At 39.3% G+C, this 23,098-nt stretch overlaps 2 protein-coding genes and 1 pseudogene across 2 annotated transcripts in view; 2 read left to right on the plus strand and 1 right to left on the minus strand.

Moving 5' to 3' along the window:
• LOC118830012 (olfactory receptor 6J1-like) overlaps positions 1 to 23,098 on the plus strand; it is a 76,576-nt gene that overhangs the window by 11,150 nt on the left and 42,328 nt on the right. The window lies entirely within an intron of this gene.
• Positions 1,753 to 2,688, minus strand: LOC118830013 (olfactory receptor 49-like). The gene has a single exon (XM_036736881.1). The coding sequence runs from the start codon at positions 2,686 to 2,688 to the stop codon at positions 1,753 to 1,755; it is 936 nt and encodes a 311-aa protein (XP_036592776.1).
• On the plus strand, positions 18,048 to 18,683 carry LOC118830014 (annotated as a pseudogene).

The following is a 23,098-nucleotide window of genomic DNA, read 5'->3' on the forward strand; positions in this document are numbered from 1 at the left end:
CTTCCTCTGCATTCTTAGAGTCACACACTTGATAATTCCTTAGTAATTTCCTGCCTGGACATCGAAAGCTTGATCTCCCAGGTGAACTACAACCTACTCCTAATATCACCAAAGTTATTTTCTCCAACTTCCCTATGACCATGCCATGTCCTTGTTTAGAATTCTAAGGCAACTTCCTATTATCACTCAGCAACATAGAGCAGTAGAAAAAATACTCAATCTGAAGTCGGAGAACCTGAATTTGAATCCAGTGGTTTCTGTAACAACTTGTGTGATCCTGGGCAAATCACACAACCTCTTTGAATCTTAATCTATAAAAGGGAATTAATTGGCCTTGATCTATAAAAGGGATGGCCTCAAATGTCCCTTCCTGCTCTATATGTATGATCCCATGATCCTTTGGGAATCTTATATTATAAAAGAACATCAAAATCTGTTGAATAATAAAAAAAGACTTCGTTCCCCAATAGAAAAAGTTTAAAATAGTGAGTCTGCTTCAAAAGCCTTGATTAAACATTTTCTGATGATTTCATTTCCTCATCTTGGCTTATTTCCCAGTTCATCATCTCCACTACATGGCAAATATCCTCAAAGACATCCTCTCTTGCTCCTGTGTTTAAGTCATCTCCTACAGGAAAGAAACTAGGAATCATATCTTTCAATTCAACAAAAATTTACTATTCCCTATTATTTGGGATACAAAGCTAAAAAAGAAAAAATATTTGTCCTCAAGAAGTTTACATTATACTGAGAATGATGTCACCTTTTCATTGATAAATGTATACAAGAGAATCTAAGGCGGGAAAGAGAACTAATACTTGGAGGAGGGGATAGGGTTGTGTGACTGGGGAACAAAGCAGGTGATACCTAAGCTGAGATCTGAGACGTGTTACAGATTCTAAGCAGTGGGTTTGAGGAGAGAAGGAGTTGCTGTGGTCCATGTATAGGGGGATGCCTTGAGTGAATGCAGGGAGGCAAGAGATGGAATCACTGGGAATTAGGACAGTTTGGGGAATTGTTACTAATTGCGTTTATTTATACTACTCTTAAAAATCAATGAACCACTCCAATGAGATTTTTCCTAACCATAACTAAGAGTATGATTCCAACCTAACTTTCTACTTTATGAAATGCAGTTCTCTCTTGATTCTAATGCATGTGAATACATTATTTAAATAGAGCATTTGTTCCATTTTGTTTATTTTGTCCATTTGACCTTTGCATGTTAATCTATATCAATTTTGTACATTTTAAATCATAAACTCACAGAAGGCAAGAATAATTTGACTTACTTTATATGAGGTTTTTAAGACACATTCAATAAAAATGCTTTTGGTGATGCTACATGTCAGTTTCAAAAGTTTCAAATTCAGGAGCAATAGCTGGATTTGTTTTAAAGAATTATAAGAAAGGAATCCACACTTAGGATGTAGGCATATAAAGGAAATGGGCAACAGGAAGAACTAGATACAATAGTGGGGTTGGCTTTGCTGTGCTTTCTTGCCTCTTAACTTACATTGATCTAACAAATCACTAGGTTCCCAGAGGGTGAGAAGGGCAGGAGAACTTTGGGGTTTGGTATCTATATGAAAGGATAGTGGAATTGTATTCAGAATAGCTCAATCTGGAAGAGAACAAAGCAAAAATATCTAGGTCAGTAGAAAGGGAGACACTGAGAACAGTCATTGTAGGGAACTACAAGGGGCTGGCTCTGCCTATTATGGCGAATTTTCCTAGCTCTGTACCTTCAGCTCAGGCCTGGGAGATCCACTTGCCCACCTTTTCCCTAATCACCAGTTTCACTTGTTTGTTCCTCAGGGTGTAGATGAAAGGATTGAGCATTGGGGTCACCACAGTGATGAGGAGGGCCACCACCTTGTTTAAGTTCTCTCCCTCACTGCCCTTACCTGCCCTGACATACATAAAGATACAGCTGCCATAAAAAAGTGATACCACAATGATGTGGGAGGAACAAGTGGAAAAGGCTTTCTGCCTCTCCTTGGCTGAAGGGATGTGCAGGATTGTATAGAGGATGTGGCCATAACAGGGGGCAGTGACAGATAAGGTGCCCAGAAGACTGATATTGGCCACAACAAAGCCTATCAGTTCCACCAGGCTTGTGTCTGCACACACTAGTTCTAGCAGTGGGAAATTGTCACAAAAAAAGTGATTGATGACATTAGGACCACAGAAAGGTTGCTGAAATGTGATGCTACTAGGTACAATGATGAGAAGGAAACCTCCTACCCATGAGGACAACACCAGCTGCACACAGACCCTTTTGCTCATGATGGTGGCATAACGCAAGGGGTTACAGATTGCCACATACCGATCAAAGGACATCACAGCCAGGAGGAGGAATTCTGTGGTTCCTAGGAAGAAGTAGAGGAAACACTGCAGGAAGCATCCCAGAAAGGAGATGGTCTTGTTCCCTGTTAGAATGTTGTTCAGCATCTTGGGAAAGATGACAGAAGTAAACCAGATCTCCAGAACAGCAAAGTTTCTGAGGAAGTAGTACATGGGGGTGTGAAGGCGATGATCCATCAGTGTGATGACAATGATGAGGAGGTTCCCCAGCAGTGTGATAAGGTAGGTGAGGAGGAGCACCACGAAGATTGGCATCTGGAATTCAAAGGCATCTGTGAGTCCCAGAAGAATGATCTCAGTGATAGTGGTGTTGTTCCCCATGTTCCCTGCTGGGGCCAGAGAAGCAGGACATCAACAAGAGAGGATATGAGGCTCTGGGATCACATTTGATCTAGAAGTGAAGGGAACAGGAGATGAATGAAGCTTTTTAAGCTGAAGGATTCCATTATTTTTATGTGTAGCAATATTCTCCACCTCACCTTTTACCTTTCCTATCTTTTACATCCTTCATCAAGTTTGTGGAATGTATGGATATTTTCTTGGATTGTGAACCCCATGGGAATATCGGTGTTGACTTGGGTAGTAAAGTGGAGTAATATTAAGCTTAGTAATAACAGTTTGACTGATGAGTGAAATTTTTTTTAGTTACAAGACCCTAACTTCCTAACCAAAACAAATTTTCTTTTGGGGGCATTTTGTTGTTTGTGGTTGTTGTTATTTATAAGAAAGAGTATTCTCAACAACTTTTTTCCCTCTTTCTTCTATCTCGACCTGCTGAATCATTTTTTTTCCTTGTTCCCTCATGCTGCAGGAATGTTTTCCTAATTCCATGATACCATTTCTCTCTCTAAATTTTATGTGTCATAGGACATTTATGAAAGACTTGAGAAGGAATGTCTGTCTAACTTTATTATCTATTAATTGTTGCTACCTGCTTTCTCTATTAAATATAATAATAATGATGAAATAAATTTCAAATGTGAAAAACAAAATTCCATATAAATTATAAATAAAACTAAAGGAAGAAAACATTTTGGGCAAAAGTCCATTGGTCAACAAGGATTTATTTAGCAACTCCAATGTTCCAGGGCACTGTGCTAAGCACTTGGGATCCAAAGAAAGGTAAAATACAGTCACTGCTCTTAAAGAGATTACATTTTAATGGGGGAGAAACATGCAAACAACATATACAAACTATATATAGGATAAATTTGAAATAATCAACTGACTGAAGTTAATGGAATTAAGGTGGATTGGGAAAGGCTTTCTGTACAAGGCTGGATTTTTGCTGAGACTTGAAGCAAGCCAATAGGCTGAGATGAGGAGGGAATGCATTCCAAACATGGCTGACATGAAAATGCCCATAGTCAGGAGATAGTGTCTTGTGTGAGGAATAGTAAAGAGGCCAGTGGCACTGGATCATAGTGGTGGTGGTGGTGGCAGTATAAGGCATAAGAAACCCAGGAAAGTGGAGGAGGAGGGTTAGGTTATGAAAGGTTTTGAATGCCAAACAAAGGATTTGATTCTTCATTCTGAAGGGGACTATTGGAATATTTTCAGAAGGAGGGAGACATGGTCAGATGGGATCTTTTCAAAGATCTCTTTGAGAAACTGAATAGAGATTGGACTGGGTGGGGAGAGACTTGTGACAGGCAGACCAACTAGTGGGCTATTGGGAAAAAATATGTTGTTTGATGCATCTTGGTAGGATATGTTGTATGTTTGGCATATGTTGCATCTGGAGATCAGGTAATTTATATATTATCTCTAATGCCAGAAATAATAAGCAAATTATTGATGTATTGAATAGTACCAGGGGAATAATAGTCAAAGAATTTTTTCAATGACTGTTTCAGAGAGAATAAGGTTAAATTTCTTATTTCAGTATTCTATGAATTATATTGTTTAATGATTTTATAAGTAATGGTAGATCAGATGGTAGACCTGACACTTTAATCATCAAATTTGAGGTTGAGGTCAACCTACCCAGAAGGGTATCTGGATTTTCAACAGGAGGAAAATTTAGTGTCAGTAGAATAAACTAGAGAAGTGGTCAGATTAATTAAGAAAGATTACATACTATATAAAGTACTTCAGAAGTGACAGAAATATACATTTATGATGATGAGAATCTGGGTTGGATTTAACTATGGCTGGAAAGAGACCTTAGGTTCATAGAGGAACAGAAGCTAAATGCAAGTCAGCATCCTAGAATTTTGGGAAAAACGCACTGAAGAGGGTGATCTGAAAGGAGCCCAGTTAAGTCTTCAGTAGTAGCATTTTTATTCTTTCATTCACAACAATAATGGTATCTCAGCACTTAACATTGGTCCAGCAGACATGCCTAGTGCCAACTGACAAACTGTTTAGTTCTCCCCATTTTACTCAGAAATCAAATTGATGAAACTAAAGTCATGAGAACACAGCTTTGGGAGAGCTCACCTGACTATAAAGGAGAGACTCAACATCACAGGAATCCTTGGCATTCTTCCCTTTTTCCAGGGCTCTGCCTGACAGGAGGAGAGAAAGTCCAGCAGGTGTAGGGGGTCTGGACGCTCAATGGGCTGTTGTTGAAAAAGAGGGAATCCTTCTGTTCTCTTTGGCTCCATGTGGAGTTGTGTGAGTGAAGTGTTTAGGCTGTGGCAGTCCCTCTGAGATGCCCTACCTGGGTGGCCTTGCCCTATCATGCCTTAAGGCATGTTTCATTCTGGGTCTGTGTGGTTCAATTAGATGTGGAGGGACTATGGTTTTCCTTCACTGTGTAAGGATACTCATGGATTTTACTCAAACCTGATGCTGTCAGAATATTCGGGTTATTCAGTTGTGTGACATGGTACATAGATAGGGTTGAATAGCCTTGACAGAGCAATCCATATGAATTCCTTTGATGATTAACAAATTGTCTAGTTTCCACTGCAATAATAATAATGATAGTTAACAGTTACAGAATGCTTTATAGTTTGCAAAAACACATTACAAATATTGTTATATTTTATCCTCACAACAACCCTGGGAGGGAGATGTATAATTATTCTTATTTGACAGAGGAGGAAAATGAGACAGACAGAGGTTAAGTGACTTTCCCAGGGTCACACAGGTAGTATTTGAGGTAAGATTTGAACTCAGATCTTCCTGACTCCCAGGCCAGGCTGTATACCTTATTGGACAACAGTCTATAAGACAGATTTTCTAAGGTCACCAGGTAACCCCTGTGTTGCTCCCTACTCCTCTAAAAATGTGCATAAAATTAAAGTTATGTGTCACTGGGCAAAGTCTCAGGTCACTTTTGTGCTCCTTCTATTACTGGTAGTATTAAGCACTGTATTCAAAGAGTTGGAGGTGACCTCTGATTCTCATTTTCAGCTCCAGGAGCTAATATGTCATCTATAGAACGTAAACAAAATCAGCTTGTGTCTTTTTCACATAGCTAGTTTGCATGTCTCTCAATTGGTTTAATTTCTAGCTCTAATCTCAGCTTCATGTGTGGCCAGTTAACTAACATTACATACCCACAAATAACTTCATAGCAAAGAAAATACAGTTTCTGGATCCCTCCTGTCAGCCAGGTCCATGACAGCATCATCCCCTGGTCCCTTCCTCTAAGTACCTTCTTGTGCTTCCAAAGAAGAAACTTTGTATAGAAATGTACGGGAAGAGCAAACATGTTCATTATTGGAAACAAATCCTTCCTCCTTCCCTCCTGGGTCACAGAGTGACTTTGGCTGATGGAGGCTCTTTTAGTTTATCCCAAGGGGGGCCCTGGGGGTTTGTTGATAAATAGCTCTTGTACATGTAGGGGTGAGGTATGCACAAAGGGCTTTGTGCTTGAGATATTTGTAGAACAGGCAGTTTCTCTATGGACAAGTACCAGTTCTGTAGTATTTGGGATGCTACTTTGTTTCCATGGAAACACTAAAGTACACAAAGCTATGTTTGACCCTCCCAGGGTTCTCTTCCCCTTTCTTAGTTGATGGGGCTGGGCTCCCCAGAGATTCATTATAACCCGATGATAACAAGGACACAATCTCATCCCAAACCTCTTGGTTGTTACTTTTTCCAACATTGGGACTAAAAGTTTCCTCTCCTTGTTTTGGCCAAGACATACAATTAGTTTTGAGAAAGTTTAACTGTACAGGTATTATGTTTGGTAATGTTTTGAGAAGTTTGAAGGAGGAAGATGGGCAGACAAGATTATGCCCATGGTCTGGCCAGTGTGGCCATGTTGGGAACCTGGTCAGGGCCAGAGGTTGGGAGCTCAGTGCATGAGGGAAGTTAGCCTTGTGTTGTTTCTGAAGCCTATCAATACCAGGTAGAGAAGGTGGGGAATTCTGCCTTCCTTTTCCCTCTCTCCAAGCAAAAGAGAGAACTGGCAACACATATCATGTTCTGTATAACTATTTCAATGTGACTAAGAACCCCCTAATTTATTTTACAAGCTTGCAATTTGGTATAAAGTATGCAAGGTGTCCCAAAAGTCTTATGTAATTTTAAGCTATTAAATCCTAAAAGTGCCCTCAGACCTTTAGAACAATCTGCCTAAGGTTTTCCTTAAAGCAGGACAATTTGCACTTGGTTGCCAGACAATTTCATAGACTTTTACACTCAGACTATGAAAACTGAAAGTGATTTGGGAGATGTATTGATGAATTGATTTATTGCGTTAGCCATTGTTTGCTTTTTTTGCCTTTATATTCTAGTTACTTAGCACAGGGCTTGAGAAACAGTAGGCGTTTAATAAATGCTGGTTAACTCATTGATCGGTGTAGCCCAAGACCACATTGCAGTCTACTACTAATACCCTTACATTTTTTTCCAGGAGTACAGCTAAGCTGGCTGGGGCATACTTGATGTATTAAAGCAGGTGATGCCCTCAATTATCAGACAGGCCATCGAGGGCACAGGGGGCTCTTTCCAAAGGTATACAAGTTATGCCCTAAGAACCCTGTGTCTAATCTGGGTGGCAAAGTAACAAGAAGTTGGGGAAGGGGGAAAGTGAAGGATGGCTGGAATCTGCCTGAAATAGTAGCCTTGGAGAGGCATTCAACAGTGTCACCAACTGGCATTAACCCAGAGCTTTAGGGTTTTCCCTCTATTTACATATCTCATTGGATCCTCACAACTACCCTATGAGCTAGGTTATTATTATCTCTTTTTTAGGGATGATGGAACAAACGTTCAGAAGAGTGAAGTATTTTGTTCCAGCTTACAAACCTACTAAGCATCAGAGGTAGGGTATAAACCCAAATTTTCTTTTTCTTTTCGAAAAAAATGTTTTTAAAAAGTTTTATTGATGTTCTTTTTTTTACATTATAACTTCCTAATGGTTTTATACCCCTCCCCCAAATAAAATTCCCCTTCGTAACAAAAATCAGTATAATCAAGCAAAACAAATCAAAACATTGTATGGCTCATTCTGTGCTTACAGTCTATCACCTCTCTGCTGAGAGGTGAGAGACCACTTCAGTGTTAGTCTTCTGCAGTCACCATTTTACAATGCATCAGAGTTCTGAAGTCTTCCACTGTTGCCTTCTTTTTACATTATTGTAGTCATTATATCTATAGTTCTTCTGTGAATTCAGGTTTTTCTGACTTTATGTCCAGTGCTATGTCCCCTATGCTGTATTGTTCCTTAAAATTGAACTTCTCAGACCCAGACTTCTGGAGAGGAGAGGGGAAGATTCTTGAATTCAACCTCTGGTAAAGAGGAAGAAGAGTTCTGGTACCAAGGAAAAGTATAATCAATTTGTAGATGATGCAAAACTTTGAGAAATAACTAACAAACTCTATGACTGAGTCTGGCTCCATAAAATTCTTGACATGCTAGACCACTGAACTGAATTTAAAAAAAAAAAAAGGAAAGAAATTTAATAGAATAACTGTCAAGTCTTATGCTTGAGTTCAAAACCTCGACTTTAAGTGTCGAAGAAGGGGTAGATATCATTAGCAGTTTTTCTGGAAAAGATCATGCTGTTTGAAATTGTGAATATGTAAAATATGGTCATTGCTTCCAGTGTAATGGAAACACGTAATGTGAATTTGGATTCATGTAACCACTTTACGGGAGTCATTATTTGTACTAATTGGGATCGAGCTGTATACATGTGCGCGCGCGTGCACACACACACACACACACACACACTACACACGTATATGTATAGTGTTGGGCTGGTAAATGTTTAACAACTGCCTCTCGAGGGAAAAAATGTATCCACACATTGTTAAGTTTAAACTGCGTTGTTCATATTTCATCCATTGCTTTATATAGAGACTGTTTTTGAGAAAAGGCAAAAAGGAGTTCATTGCTTTCTCATGAGAAAGGACACACCCCAGTGTGGCCCAAGATGATGACAGTGTGTGTGTGTGTGTGTGTGGCGACTGGGTTTGGAGCTCACATTCTAAATGTGAAATTTTCTCCCCAGCAACAGAGAACAAAGAACAAAAAGGCAGGCTTGAGACCAGGGACTGGTATTCAGCAAAAAGGGAGTAAAGGCTAGATAAATGGGACCTTGCAGGTGTCTGTCCCCTGATGTAATTTCTTATCTCTACTTTCTTAGCAGAGCAGTTTCTAAAAATATAGAAGGGGTGCAGGATGGGGGGTGTTTGGTAAGAGAGGTAAGGTCTTTTTTGGGGGGGTGGGCAGGACAATTGGGGTTAAGTGACTTGCCCAAGGTCACACAGCTAGTACATGTGTCAAGTGCCTGAGGCCAGATTTGAAGTCAGGTCCTCCTGACTCCAGGGCTGGTGCTCTACTCACTGTGCCACCTAGCTGCCCCTGAGAGGTAAGGTCTTCTCCCATACTGAGGGGGTTTCACTATTTCAGCATTCCACTCACTTTCTTAAGTCTAGACAATCAACAAAGCAATAAAACAAGTTCTGATTTTTAGCATTGGTTGATTTCTTTTTTAAAAATTATTTTATTTTTAATTTATGGAATAAAGCAAGTATTTCCATAACATAGTATAATAAAAAAGATGATTGCACATGAAACTGTAAACCTATTATGTACAACTTGTTATTCCCTTCAGATACATAATAGAGTTATCATTCAAGTTTTTTTCCCTGCCCTTGCCCTGGAGATGGCTACCATTAGACACAAATACATACATACATACATATATATATGTATATGTATATATATGTAAAATATACTTCTGTTTATTAGTTATTTCTCTGAATGCAGATAGCATCTTCCTTCATATGTCCTTTGTAGTTAATTTTGGTTAAGTATTGGTTGATTTCTGAAGTGTAAATGCTCTCACTGAAAATTTAACCATTGGCTCTTGGAACCAGCCAGTATAAGCAGGCTCCAGCATACCACTGTTAAATATAATATATATGAATACATGTAACGTACAGGTATCTGCATATATGTATTTGTATGTATATATATGTTTATATATAAACACAAATTCTCCCCCTTTTAAAATATAAGCTTCTTGAGGGCAGGGACTGTCTTCCCTTTTGTATTTGTATTCGTTGAGTTTATCAAGGTGATTGGAGCATGGTAAGTGCTTAATAAATGCTTTTTCCCCTTCCTTCAGTTTTTATTATTGTTGTATTATAGCCAGGAACTCTTTCCTCTCTGATGATGTCTCTATCTACTGCCGTCTTCTGGGGCCACATGATTCTTCCTCTGGGGCCTCTTTTGCAAGTCTGTCATTGCCTCTTCTTGAGCTTCCATCTCTGAGGCTAAGGCGATTTCTGGGGAAGGATGCACGGTTGGGCATGTTTTCCTCTAACAGTGACCCAAGTCTGTGCTCATCTGTTCTAGCTCTGGTTCTTCACTTAGCTGCTTCTCCAGTTTTCTCATCTCTGATCTGTTTGCTCCCTACTTCCCCATTTATAGGTTAAGGCTAGGGTGTAGTTCAGATCCCCAATGCATGAATGAATGAAAAAGTATTAAGGCCTTATTATGTGACAAGCAGTGTGCTAAGTGCTGAGATATAAATATAAATACCAACATAGCCCCTGTCCTCAAAGAGCTTCATTCTGACAGAGGATGACAACAGATACAGGGTAGTGGCTATCAGGGAAAGGCATTTTGGTTTGGGTGGTCTCAAGGATGATGAATTGATCCACAGGGTAGTCAGCTGATACACCTAGTGGCACAGTGGATAAAGTGCCGGGCCTAGAGTCAGGAAGACTCCTCTTTGTGAGTTCAAATCTGGCCTCAGACACTTACTTAGTTGTGTGATCCTGGGCAAGTCACTTAACTCTGTTTACCTCAGTTCCTTATCTATAAAATGAACTGGAGAAGGAAATGACAAACCATTCCAACATCTTTGCCAAGAAAACTCCAAAAGGGGTCATTAAGAGTTGGATATTGCTGAAATGACTAAGCAACAATAAATAATTGCAGAAGAAATGTCAGTATTGGTTTGATTATCGATCCTAAAGTAAGAAGTTAAACATGTGTGTGTGTGTGTGTGTGTGTTGTGTGTGTGTGTGTAGGGGGGTGGTAGGGACAAATGAGATGGCGATGGTTAAAATGCCTAGGAGGATAGCTGGGTGAGAAATGAGGCATGGTATGGTAGGCTGGGTATATTTTAATTCACTCAATCACCGATCGAAATGGTTCAGTCTCAGGGCAGGAGTTATAAAACTGAATGAATTAACATTCCCAGGGACTAGAGGTGTGGATCCTGGAGGTCTGGTGCAGAGAGTACTGGTTCAGGTGAGGAGGAATAGGACAGCAGCAAGAGGACAGAAGGCAAGATGGCCCATATGGTTGGTCAGATGTGACATGGAACAAGGTGATGTAGTGGATAGAGAGCACTGTTCTGAGAGTCAAGAAGGCCTGAGTTAGAATCTTGCCTCATGCATTTACTAGATTTGTGACCTGGTACAAATCATTTAACCTCCTTTGGCCTCAGTTTCCGTATCTGTAAAATGAGAATAATAATAGAGTTGTGTGAGGATAAAATGGAATTATATATATATATATTAGCTGTTTTGATTACTATTGTTATCCCCAGTGCAATGATGGTTGTCATAGGTTGGCTGACAAACACCTAGAGCAGGAATGCATTCATATTCCATCAGATGTACAATAATCATCTCGATGTGGTAACAATGGAGATGTCAACATATTGTACGTGCAAATGTCTTCAAAGCTTGAAAGAAGGCTAGTACTGGCATTGATAAAGTGATCGATTGGCTGCTGCCCTTCTAGCTGTCATCTATTTTTCTTCCCTCCTTTTCCACCCCCTTTTTCTGCTACTGCTGTCAGAATAATGTGATCATGACAAAGACTCATAAGGGGACCTGACTTGCTATTTCCTCAGCTGGAATAAAGTGTTCAAAATCCTAGTTAAAAATCATTTAAGAATGGTACATCCAATATTAAACATTTGACTGAGCAATACCACGCTGCTAGGTCCATGGCTCAAAGAGATCCAAGAAAAAGGAAGAAGGACCTACATGTACAAAAACATTTATAGCAGTTCTTTTTGGTGGTGCTAAAGAATTGGAAACTGAGAGGATACCCTTCAATTGGGGAATGGCTGAACAAGTTGTGGTACATGAATGTAATGGAATACTATTGTGCTATAAGAAATGATGAGCAGGTGGACTTCAAAAAGACCTGAAAAGACTTAAATATGAACTGATGTGAAGGTAAGTGCACAAAACCAGAACATTGTGCACAGTTACAGCATTATTGTAATAATGATCAACTATGAAAGACTTAGCTACCCTGATTAATTTAATGGTCCAAGACAATTCCGAAGGACTCGTGATGAAAAATTCTATCCACCTCCAGAATTAATGAATTTTGATTGCAAATTGAAGCATTCTTTTTCACTTATTTTATTTTTCTTGCTTTTTTTGCAATATGGCTAATGTGGACATATGTTTTGCATGACTTCATGTATATAATTGATATCATATTGTTTGCCTTCTCAAAGTGTGGGGGAGAGATTGGAGGGATGGAGGGCATTGAGAACTCAAAAAAATTTTTTTAAAATTAATGTTAAAATAAAGTATAATTTAAAAAAGAATTAGACATCCTACTTTGATTAAATAGATCAGTGTGGTTGGATTGCGTAGGATGACACAATCCGACCACACTGACCTACTTATTATTTCTCACACACAACAACCCATCTTTCTTCTTTATGTCTTTGTACTAGCTGTTCCCTGTTCCTGGAACACTTCTTCCCAACGTCTGATTCTTAGATTCCTTGGCTTACTTTTGGATTCACTTTCAAGCATTACATCCTCCATGAGACCTTTCCTGGTTTGCTTCTCCCCACCTTCCTTTAGCTGCTGGTTCTATCCCCGCTAAAGTTACCTTTCATCTGCTCTGCTTTTATCTGTTTTTTATTTCTATATGTCATTTCCCCTATTAAAATGAAAACTCCTTTCACTCAGTAATGGTTTTGCTTTCTTTATGGTACATGGTTGTTATGTTTGTCCTTCATTTTGGAAGAGCACCATGACATCAAGGAAATGATGACATGACTTGCAGTTGACTTTGATTTGAGTGAGGGAGGGCTATAAAAGGTCACCAGCCTCACTTTCTCCTCCAGAGCCATCTGGGATGGTACATGATAAGTGCTGAATGAATTCTAGTTAATGAATTACTCCTAAGAGGAAGAAAAGAGAGTTTTGCTTAAAATATGACTTTTAAATTTGAGATCTATGAACTTGCTTAAAAATTTTTTTTTGATAACTGTATTTCAATATAATTGATTTCCTTTGTAATTCAATGTAATTTGTGCATTTGAAAATATTATTCTGAAAAGGAGTGCAGATTACCAAAGAGGTGTATGACACAAAAAAGGTTAAGGACCTGTAGGGAAGTATTTTATTATATTGGGTTTTTTTACCCTTTTTTTTTAGAGGGGGGAAGTCAGGGCAATTGGGGTTAAGTGAGTTGCCCAAGGTCACACAGCTAGTAAGTGTATCAAGTGTCTGAGACCAGATCTGAACTCAGGTCCTCCTGACTCCAAGGCCAGCACTCTAATTACTGTGCCACCTAGCTGCCCCATTATTTAGAAAACTTTACTTATTAATATTGTTGAACCTAACTTTATTTGGCTAGGAAATTGTGTAACTCAAAAGATTATTGTAGAGGTCAGGCTGACCCCAGAGATGCTCCAAGGAAGCCAGATGGTTGAAAGGAATGCTTAGGTCCCACTCAGTGTTTGTTTTGTGTTCCACCCAAAGCTTGTGTTTCGCATTTCCCAAATTAGATCCACTTACCTGCTGATATTTATCTTAAATGGTCCTCCTGGGGAGGTCTGAACTCTATAGTATAACCTGGCAAAGACTTGTGGAAGGACCCACACCTTCTTTCTAGCTCTCTCCTTACCAAATGACCTAATAAATTTCAAAACTTTCAGATTTGGGGGTTCATTCTAATGACTAACAAACCCCTGGTCTAAAGGGAACTATGTGGGTGCCTAGGAAATTTATTTACTAACTTAGAAATATTTTTAAAAGGCTTTTTATAGAAGACTCAAGCAAGAACAGGTAACTGAGGTGGAATACACACACACACACACACACACACTCACACATGTACACACATGCTCATGTGCACGTGCGTGTGTGTGTGTGTGTGTAACCCAGTGCTCAAGCCCATTTGTATAAGACTTTCCTCATTGGTGGATAATGGCTACTTGTTGCTTGCTGTCTGTATGGTGAGTGGAGCTGTCCGGGGTTTGAAAGAGAAGTGATCCTAGTTCCTCTGGCTTTAATAGAAAACACATGATTCCAGGCTTTCTTCAGGGAGAGGTTTTTGATGGGAAGAAAGATACCAAGAAGAAGCCAACATGTAGAGGAGCTAGCGCCCTGATCATGTCCTGTCTTTGAGATCAATGTTTTGTTTGTATGGAGATCATGTTTTCTTTTAATGTTTTTTTCTTTTTCTCTTCTTCCATATTGGCTTTTACTTCTATATATTTTTGTTCTCAATAAGTTATTCTCTCTTTTGCTTCTTTGCTAAGAATCACTGTCATGAATTCCAGTTTTTGTACTCTACTATTTATTTCTGCCATGCAAGCCATAAATTCTGCTTTCACAGTTCTATTTCTCTTTTAAACCATTCTGGGAACATCCTGCTTCATTCCATACTGTCTTGGGAATCCTTAGAATCCTCTCTCTTATTTCCCTTGTCTTGCAATAGTTATTTATAGATATCTGAGCTTTTTTAAAAAACTGATCTGGAGTCACATTCCATTCTGTCATTAATTTCATCCCTGTTGATTTATCCGCTTATGCTCAAGGTCTTTGAGTTTTCTTCCTTTAAAGATCTTTGATAGCATCAGTCTTTTTTCATTATATTCCCCATTGCTCATTTTTTGACTCCTTCCCATTTGATTGCAATTTTTCTAGAGTCAGGACTTTAAAACCATCTCAGCTTCCTCTCACATTGGGCAATTCACATTTCATTATCTTCAATCCCTGCCCTAAGTAATTTCTTGAGGGATAGTGGTACAGAACTGAACCTAGCTAGATGCTAGTTCTTTGCTTCAGGCTGACCTGGTAGATCCACATACACTCTGGCATCCTGTCCCTTATCCTTTGTTCCTCAATTGTCTTGCTTAGTACTGCTACAATATTGTGCAATGCAGTCCCATGTCGACTATTCCCATGAGGTAGCTAGAGTTGGGGCTTAGCTAGGTGAACTTGAACCTGGGCTGTCTCTTCTGTGTTGCATCACTTTTCCTAATAGAGAAGATTGAACATCAACTTCAAAATACCTGTTTCGAGACTTGGAGGTGATCTTATGAGTTTAGGTACTTAATAAATACTTGTTATTTGATTTATTGGTTGATTTGAGATATCTAGAGGTCTGGGTCCATGTGGTGGAGGTTACTAGTGACAGAGAAGGTTCTTACTTGGAGAAGATGACTAATGGCAAAAGGAGGAGCCCCAGCCCTAGCCTGGATGGCCAGTAGACATGGTCTTTGAAGGGACAGCTCAGAATTCAGGTGGAATGTAACTGTGTTTATTCAGCAGTCCTGCAAACTACGTTATGCTCTGATGAATTTTAGTTACTGAAGCCTGTTTTAAGTCTTTCTGTCACTGGATGCTTATAAAGGTAATATGTTAAATACTTCTTTTGAGTATAGGAATAAAAATTTAAGCCATATCTTATTTACATTGTACATTGAGCATATTTTTATTCCTCCCTTTGAGGGGTCTGTAACTCTTCCCCAGGGATACTGGGGTTGGTGTATAAAAAGCCAAAAATGTGAGAAAAATAGTTTCTTTCTTTTAGGTGGTCAGGCTATCAGACTGTCAGTCAATAAGCATTTATTAAACTCTTAGGTTATATGAGGTACTATGATAAGTGATAGGACTACAAATAGAATCAGAAAGAAAGACAGTTTGCCCTCAAAAACATATCCTAATGGAAGCAGACAACACAAAATAGGGAGTTGAAAGTGGGGGAGAGGTGAAGGGAAGGTACCCAGCTCTGGGGTATGCTAGAGAAAGGCCTGTGGAAAATGACAGCAATAAAGCCTGGAGAGGAATGAAGACATCTTTGACCAGGGCCTCCTCCTTAAATCAGAGGAGGCTCCCCTGAGATTGAACCCAATTAGGTCATGACTGCTTCCAGAGTAGATGGGTTTCTTATCACAGAGAGAAGGTATAGTGTCTGAGCCGTGAGAATATTCTTATAAAGAAGCTATTCATTTCCTTGCTTTGTATACAGGGACTTTGCCCAAATCTCATTCTTATTGTCCAAATAACACAGTGTATGGCATTGACAGACTGACAAAATAGGTCAGGCAAATTCCCTTGGTGTTCACTCATTCAGCCAGCAACTTTGGTGAATTGGCCACTATGTATTGTTTTAGACTGTGTGAGTAGATGCCAAAAAATTGATGGAATGCCACCATGTAGTATTCCCAGGGCTACTAGGCCATTGCTGCTTTCTACACAATGCTAACCCTCTATTGTACTCCCTACCCCAAAAAAGTATATAAAATTCAGATTACTTTATGGATCACTGCAAATGCTGAATTGTTCTCTAAGGTAGCCCCACTCTTGCTGATTCTTAGAAAAACAGCAACAAACAACAACAATAACCCCTTCTAAGCCCTATTCATTGTCCACATATTGGAGGTAGTTTGGCACACAATGATCAAGGAAGAGAATGCTAGGTTGGGTGGTATATATGGCAAAGACATTGAGTGCCCTGAGACTGCCATAAAGCTGTGAAGATCAGTTAGGGATCCCAAAACACCAATCATTTGGTTTCTGGTGATTCCACTGATTAGGTCAGCACTTTGGTCAGGGGGATGCAGTTGCTCCTAGGAATCTAACAAATAGATGGGGGCAGGATAGGGTTGCAAGGTGGCCCTTCTTGAAACCATGGTACTAATCAGCTTTCCATGGAGGAATTTGGAGTAAGTGACACTCCTTTGTGCTAAGGTACCACAAGACAGTAAGAAATATCAGAACAAAAATAAAACAAAACAAAACAAAAACAACCAATGATATACTTTCTGAATATGCTTTGGTACAAATGGTCCTGACCATTAAAATGAGAAACCCTGAGCATACATTGTAAAGGCAATTTAGATTTGAAGATCTTTCTCACCCATTAATAGGCTGTGTGACCTGCTTACATTACAGGAAGCCTAAGTCACATGTAGTAGGAGGAGCTTACTAAGAGGAAAGGAAGTTGTGTCACAGGAAATGCTGAGAGAGCAATTATGACAGTTAGAGTTGAGGGAGAGAGCAGACATGCTATGCTGTGCTGTGTGAGTGTGATTGTGGGAAGGCCACAGCAGGGGAGTGGATGGTTTTGGGATGGTGAGGCTCCATGCTGTGATATTGTGGTTTAAGTTCCTTGCTGTTATAATAAAGTGGGTCTACTGGTTGTGGGAGCTGGTTGCTTGGTTATGGGATCTGGTTCTCTGGTGTCTGAATAAATGTTTTATTTCTTCTACCTTCCATATGGAGAGTCATATTTTGCAAAATAGAACTACATAGGCATATTCACAATTATCGTCGATGTTGTGTTTATCACCTTACTGATACAAACATGAACTGCAGCAAAGATATAAATGCTTTTGTTAGGCTATAAACAAAACTAAAATCAGATTTTACCAGTTAGAGGAAAAGACTTTATATCACATTTTGTCAATGACATTCTTAGCTTCAGATTATACAATAACATATTGTAAATTAATGCAGGGCGATCATAAAAAATATGCACTGCCAAACTCAAAATAGATGAAATAGGAATGAAAACTGAGGAGTTAATTAAACATGAAGAGGGGAAAGGCTGAAGAAAATCTTTGTAAATCACTGAAAATCCCCTGAGGAGGTCACTGATAAGAAGAAAATCCCCATATACACAGCAGTACTTTTTGTGACAGCAAAGAATTGGAAACAAAGTAAATGGCCACAAATTGAGGAATGGTTTAATGTAATGGAATATTCCTGCATTGTAAGAAATGACCAATGTGATGAATATAGATAAGCATGGAAAGATCTATGTGAATGATGCAGAGCAAAGTAAGCAAAACCAAGAAAACAATATGCACAATGACTACGACAAAGTAAATGGGAAGAACTCACACACACACACACACACACACACACACACACAAAGAATGCTGCAAAATCATAAAGAATAAGCATGGCTCAAAAGAAGAAACATGAGACCCTTCCTTTCCAATCGACTGAGGTGCCCATGAGGAGGGCTCTAAGCAGCCATGGTGCCCAGCCAAAATGGCATGATTCTGAAGCCCCATTTCCACAAAGACTGGCAAAGATGAGTTGCCACATAGTTTAACCAGTCAGCTAGGAAGATAAGAAGACGAAAGGCCCATCAAGCAAAAGCCCGTCGAAGTGCTCCTTGCCCTACATTTGGTCCTATCTGGCCCATCGTGAGGTGCCCTACTGTCCGATACCACACCAAAGTATGTGCTGGTAGAGGATTCAGTTTGGAAGAGCTTCAGGTGGCTGGTATCCATAAAAAAGTGGCATGGACTATTGGTATCTCTGCAGACCCTCGTCACAGGAATAAGTCTACAGAGTCTCTCCAGGCAAATGTGCAGCGGCTGAAAGAATATTGTTCCAAACTGGTCCTCTTCCCAAGGAAACCATCTGCACCCAAGAAGGGAGATAGCTCTGCTGAAGAACTCAGGTTGGCAACCCAGCTTACAGGACCAGTTATGCCCATCACAAATGTCTACAAGAAAGAGAAAGCTTGAGTCATTACTGAAGATGAGAAGAATTTCAAGGCATTTGCTAGTCTTTGAATGGCCCGGGCCAATGCCTGTCTCTTTGGAATCCAGGCAAAACGAGCCAAGGAGGCTACAGAGCAAGATATAGAGAAGAAAAAGTAAACAGCCTCTAAGAACTTTGAATAAAATAATACAAAATAAAAAAGAAGAAGAAGAAACATGAGAAGTACCCATTCTATCAAGAGGTAAGAGACAACAAGTTGTATGTAGTGTGCATATTTTCAGATGTTTTCAAGGAATCGATCAATTATCCTGATTTCTTTTTCCTCCTCCATCTCCATTTTTCCCTCTTTATCTCTGTCTCTCTCTGAGTCTCCCTCTTTATCTCTGTTTCTGTGTCTCTGTCTTTTTCTGTCTCTCTGTCTCTGTTTCTCTCTTTCTCACAATACTATTTGTCACATAAGATGGTTCTTTAGGAAGGGTAGGGGCAGAAACACTGTAGGAAATTATGGCGATATAAAGAAGTCTTAAATAAAAACTAACTTTTAAGGAAGAAAATAATTGATGTTCCAGAGATGTTAGGTAATAATGAAATGGAAAGCAAAAACCAATGTCTCAAGTTGTTTTGAAAAGCAGATGAGCATATTTAAAGCTCTGAATTTAATGGAACAAATCCAGCTATTAGACCCATTATACCGGGATAGAGTTATTCACAAAAGCTGATATCTACTATAACTTTCATGAATGAACTCATTTCCCCATAATATTTAACATAGAAGGTAAAAATATTTCAGGGTTTGCATGTACCAGTATATGCTGTAGCCATTGACATGACAAGGCCCATAGGAAGGAAGGTAAGCCACCTAGGAATCCTCTTAAAAACAGGTGTCAAATACCAGCATGGCAAAAGCAACTTGAGAAAACTGTTGAAGACCTAGGGAAGGCACTGGAAGATTATATCAATATTTAGCCAGTATGCAAAGTGGAAACCATATATCACTCAATTAAGGAAACATTCAGAATGGAGAACAGAAGAGGAAAGTGTATCAGAAACTCTTGATCCCCTTACTCAATGGTTAAAAGTGAAAGCCAAGAAGTTGGGGCAATGTAAGGAGTGCAAAATGCAGTGCAAAACAAACAATTCAATGTCAATCACAGAAACTACATCATAGAGACTTATGAAGCAAAAAAAATAGAGAAGCCCTAAAGAAGGAGAATGTGGAAAATTTCTGCTTATGTATATGATCTCAATGAAGGCCAACACAATGAAAACGCAAGTTGGATCAAACATGAAACAGAAAACTTTCATGCCAATTAATACAATGGATGACAGCATGGTTAGAGCAAAAGAAGTGACTGAAATTCTAGCTTTTCTGTAAAACGGCAAAGTGGTGATGGATGGGAAGATAAGACTTACGATTATTGACTTAAATGTACCCAGGAAAACACTTTATCAGCTTATCACTCAACAAAAGCATAATTGCATCTTTCTTAACAGAAAGCATAACATATTTATTTACCAAAATATGAGAATACCAGTGAATTCCGCAAATACAAGCCAATTACATGTTTGCGTACTTTATGTAAGCATTCATGGCTTGTATTACTCAAGAAATCTAGAAATATAAGAAAACAACATATTGACTAAGCAGTAAAAAGGATGTGTCAGAAAGGCCTAGGTATATAAAGAGCAAGTCATTAAAAACTTGGTGACTGCTGAAAAAATATATGTGTGTGTGTATAAATGTGTATATATGTACATATGTATACACACATACGAGACAGTATAAATTTATATATGTATATATATCCATAAGTGCAGAACTGAGTTAAAGATTGTATGACAATCATTAAAGACAGTGTAAATTATATATTTTATATCACATATATGATATATGCTATGCATGCCATATCATATATGCGATATATGCTATATATATCAAGTATATATTTCATATATTATTTAAACTGTCTTTAATGATTATTATACAACCTTTGGCTCAGCTCTGCACCCATGGATTAATCATGTGCTACAAATGTTTGAAATAAATGTGTAAATATAGAGAGACTTTTAAGATATCTGATATCCACATAGGAAAACTATCCACTACTTGCAATATTCTATCAACCCAATAACTTCAATGACAATTGATATAAAATGTGGCATTTTCCAAGGAGAAAATTTAAACTTGCTATGGTTCTGTTGTTCAGTCATTCACTTGTGTCTGACTCTACATGACTCTGTGGACCATAGCACAGTAACACTGTCCATAGGATTTCCTTGGCAAACATCCTGAAGTGGTTTGCCATTTCCTTGTCCAGTGGATTAAGACAAACAAAGGTTAAGTGACTTGCCCAGGGTCATACAGCTAGTAATTGTCTGAGGCCAGATTTGAAACCAGGTTTTACTGAAACCAGGACCAGTGCTCTATCCACTGAGCCAACTAAAGCTACCTCAGGATAGTCATTGGTATCCTTATGAAGTCCAGACTTACTGACCAATTCAGATTATGGATTGAAGTGATAGGAACTGTGAAACATGTACTTTTAGGCTGCAAAAATTTGGCATCTACTGGATACCTAAAAAGATCCAACCAGGTAACTAGGATCATACATCTGACTCTCCCTCTTTTAAAAACAAATAGATGACAAATCTGTACTATAAGTATGAAATATCCTTGAGAATTCAGAAAATAACTGGATTAGAACTGGACCATCATTTAAGATTGAACTATTACTTACAATTGTTTAGACAAAACCTGGATTCGTAAAAATTTAATGACAATATTTTAATAGCTATATTGAATTTTTCTATATTGAACCCTCCTAATCTCTAAACTAAATGAAATAAAAGCCATCAACATATAGAGATTAAAGAGATTAAACTATGTAGGAATGGGACAAGCAGTATATCAGCCCATGTTTTGTCCGCTCCCGAAGGTGTCCAAAAATTGCTTTTAGTGACTTCATGGAAGATGAGCTTTTGTGCCAGTACTCTTATTCAAAAATGAAAATCAGTCATTTTGGGGGCGGAGCCAAGATGGCCGCATGAAGGCAGCGTCTTACCGGAGCTCTCTCACAAGGTCTGTCAGATTCCCATAAAAAAGTGAATTTGGGCAGATTTGAGAGAGTCAGAAACCTCGAGCAGTCTGCTTGGGGCAAATTTCCGAGCCGGGAGAGTTTGAAAGGCCGGAGGCACGAACCTGTAGGCTCGGAGAGTGCTCGGTGTGGAGCTGCTCCAGACCAAGGCGGAAGCGGCTGGCCGGGAAATCCACGTGGGAGACGGGCTGGGAGAAAGCTGGGCGCCCAAAACCGGTGGAGATCCCCAGGACTCCCAACACAGGACGGCAGTCTGTGGAAGTGACGAGAGGCAGCATGACACCACTGGCCATGAAAACACCCACTCCTGACGCTTGCAAAACCCAGGAACTCGGCTTCTTGAACTTCCGGGAGCCTTAATGACCAGGTAAACAGCTCTAATCCCTCCCCTCCCCACCAGAGAATCCCTCGGGAAAAAAAAAAAGAACGCTGGAACTGAGCAGAAAGTAGTGGGGCTTCAGTGATCAAATAGCAGAAGTTCATTAGTCCCATAGGGGCAGAGTTGGCAGGGGTCAATACCAGGAGCCCAGACATAACCTTGCTCCCCCAGGGGAAGTGCCAGACATCAGCTCAAACAACAAACAGCTGAGACCATTGCTGAAAAGCAAGTGCTGGAGAGCACCCACAGGGAGTGAGACGCCAGGGAGCCAGACCCCTCCCCCACACCTCAGGAAACTGAAGGTTATAATTCTAGACTCACAACCCCCAGAATAAGAAAGCTGGGACAGAAAGCCCTGAGGCCCACAGATAGAAATTCGTTGTAAAGCCTGCAAAAGGCAAATCAACATGAAGAAGAACACAAAAAAACCGAGGACAATAGATTCTTTTTATGGAGACAGGCAGGATCAAAATACAAATATGGAAGAAGAAAGTAATGATACGGTAGATACATCAGATACCTCAAAAGGTAATATGAACTGGTCTCCAGCCCAAAAAGCACTGCTGGAAGAGCTAAAGGAAGATTTTAAAAACCAAATTAGGGAGCTAAAAGAAAATATGGAAAAAAAGATTGGCGAAATGGCTATGGAGATTCAGAATCTAGAGAGAGAAAAGGACACCCTGAGAGGCAAAATCAACCAATTGGAAAAGGAGACTCAAAAGCAAAATGTAAACACTAACTCATTAAAAATTAGACTTGAGCAAGTGGAAGCTAATGAATCTATGAGGCACCAAGAAGTAATAAAACAAAATGTAAAGAATGAAAAAATAGAAAAAAATGTGAAATATCTGATTGGCAAAACAACTGACCTGGAAAATAGATCCAGGAGAGACAATTTGAGAGTTATTGGTTTACCAGAAATCCACAATGAAAAAAAGAGCCTTGACAGTATCCTAGAAGAAATTATCAAAGACAACTGCCCAGAGGTCCTAGAACCAGAGGGCAAAATAGTCATTGAAAGAATTCACCGATCACCCCCTGAAAGAGATCCCAAACTGAAAACACCAAGAAATATTATAGCCAAATTTCAGAGCTATAA

This window comes from Trichosurus vulpecula, chromosome 8, assembly GCF_011100635.1.
Source record: "Trichosurus vulpecula isolate mTriVul1 chromosome 8, mTriVul1.pri, whole genome shotgun sequence".
Classification (NCBI taxonomy): domain Eukaryota; kingdom Metazoa; phylum Chordata; class Mammalia; order Diprotodontia; family Phalangeridae; genus Trichosurus; species Trichosurus vulpecula.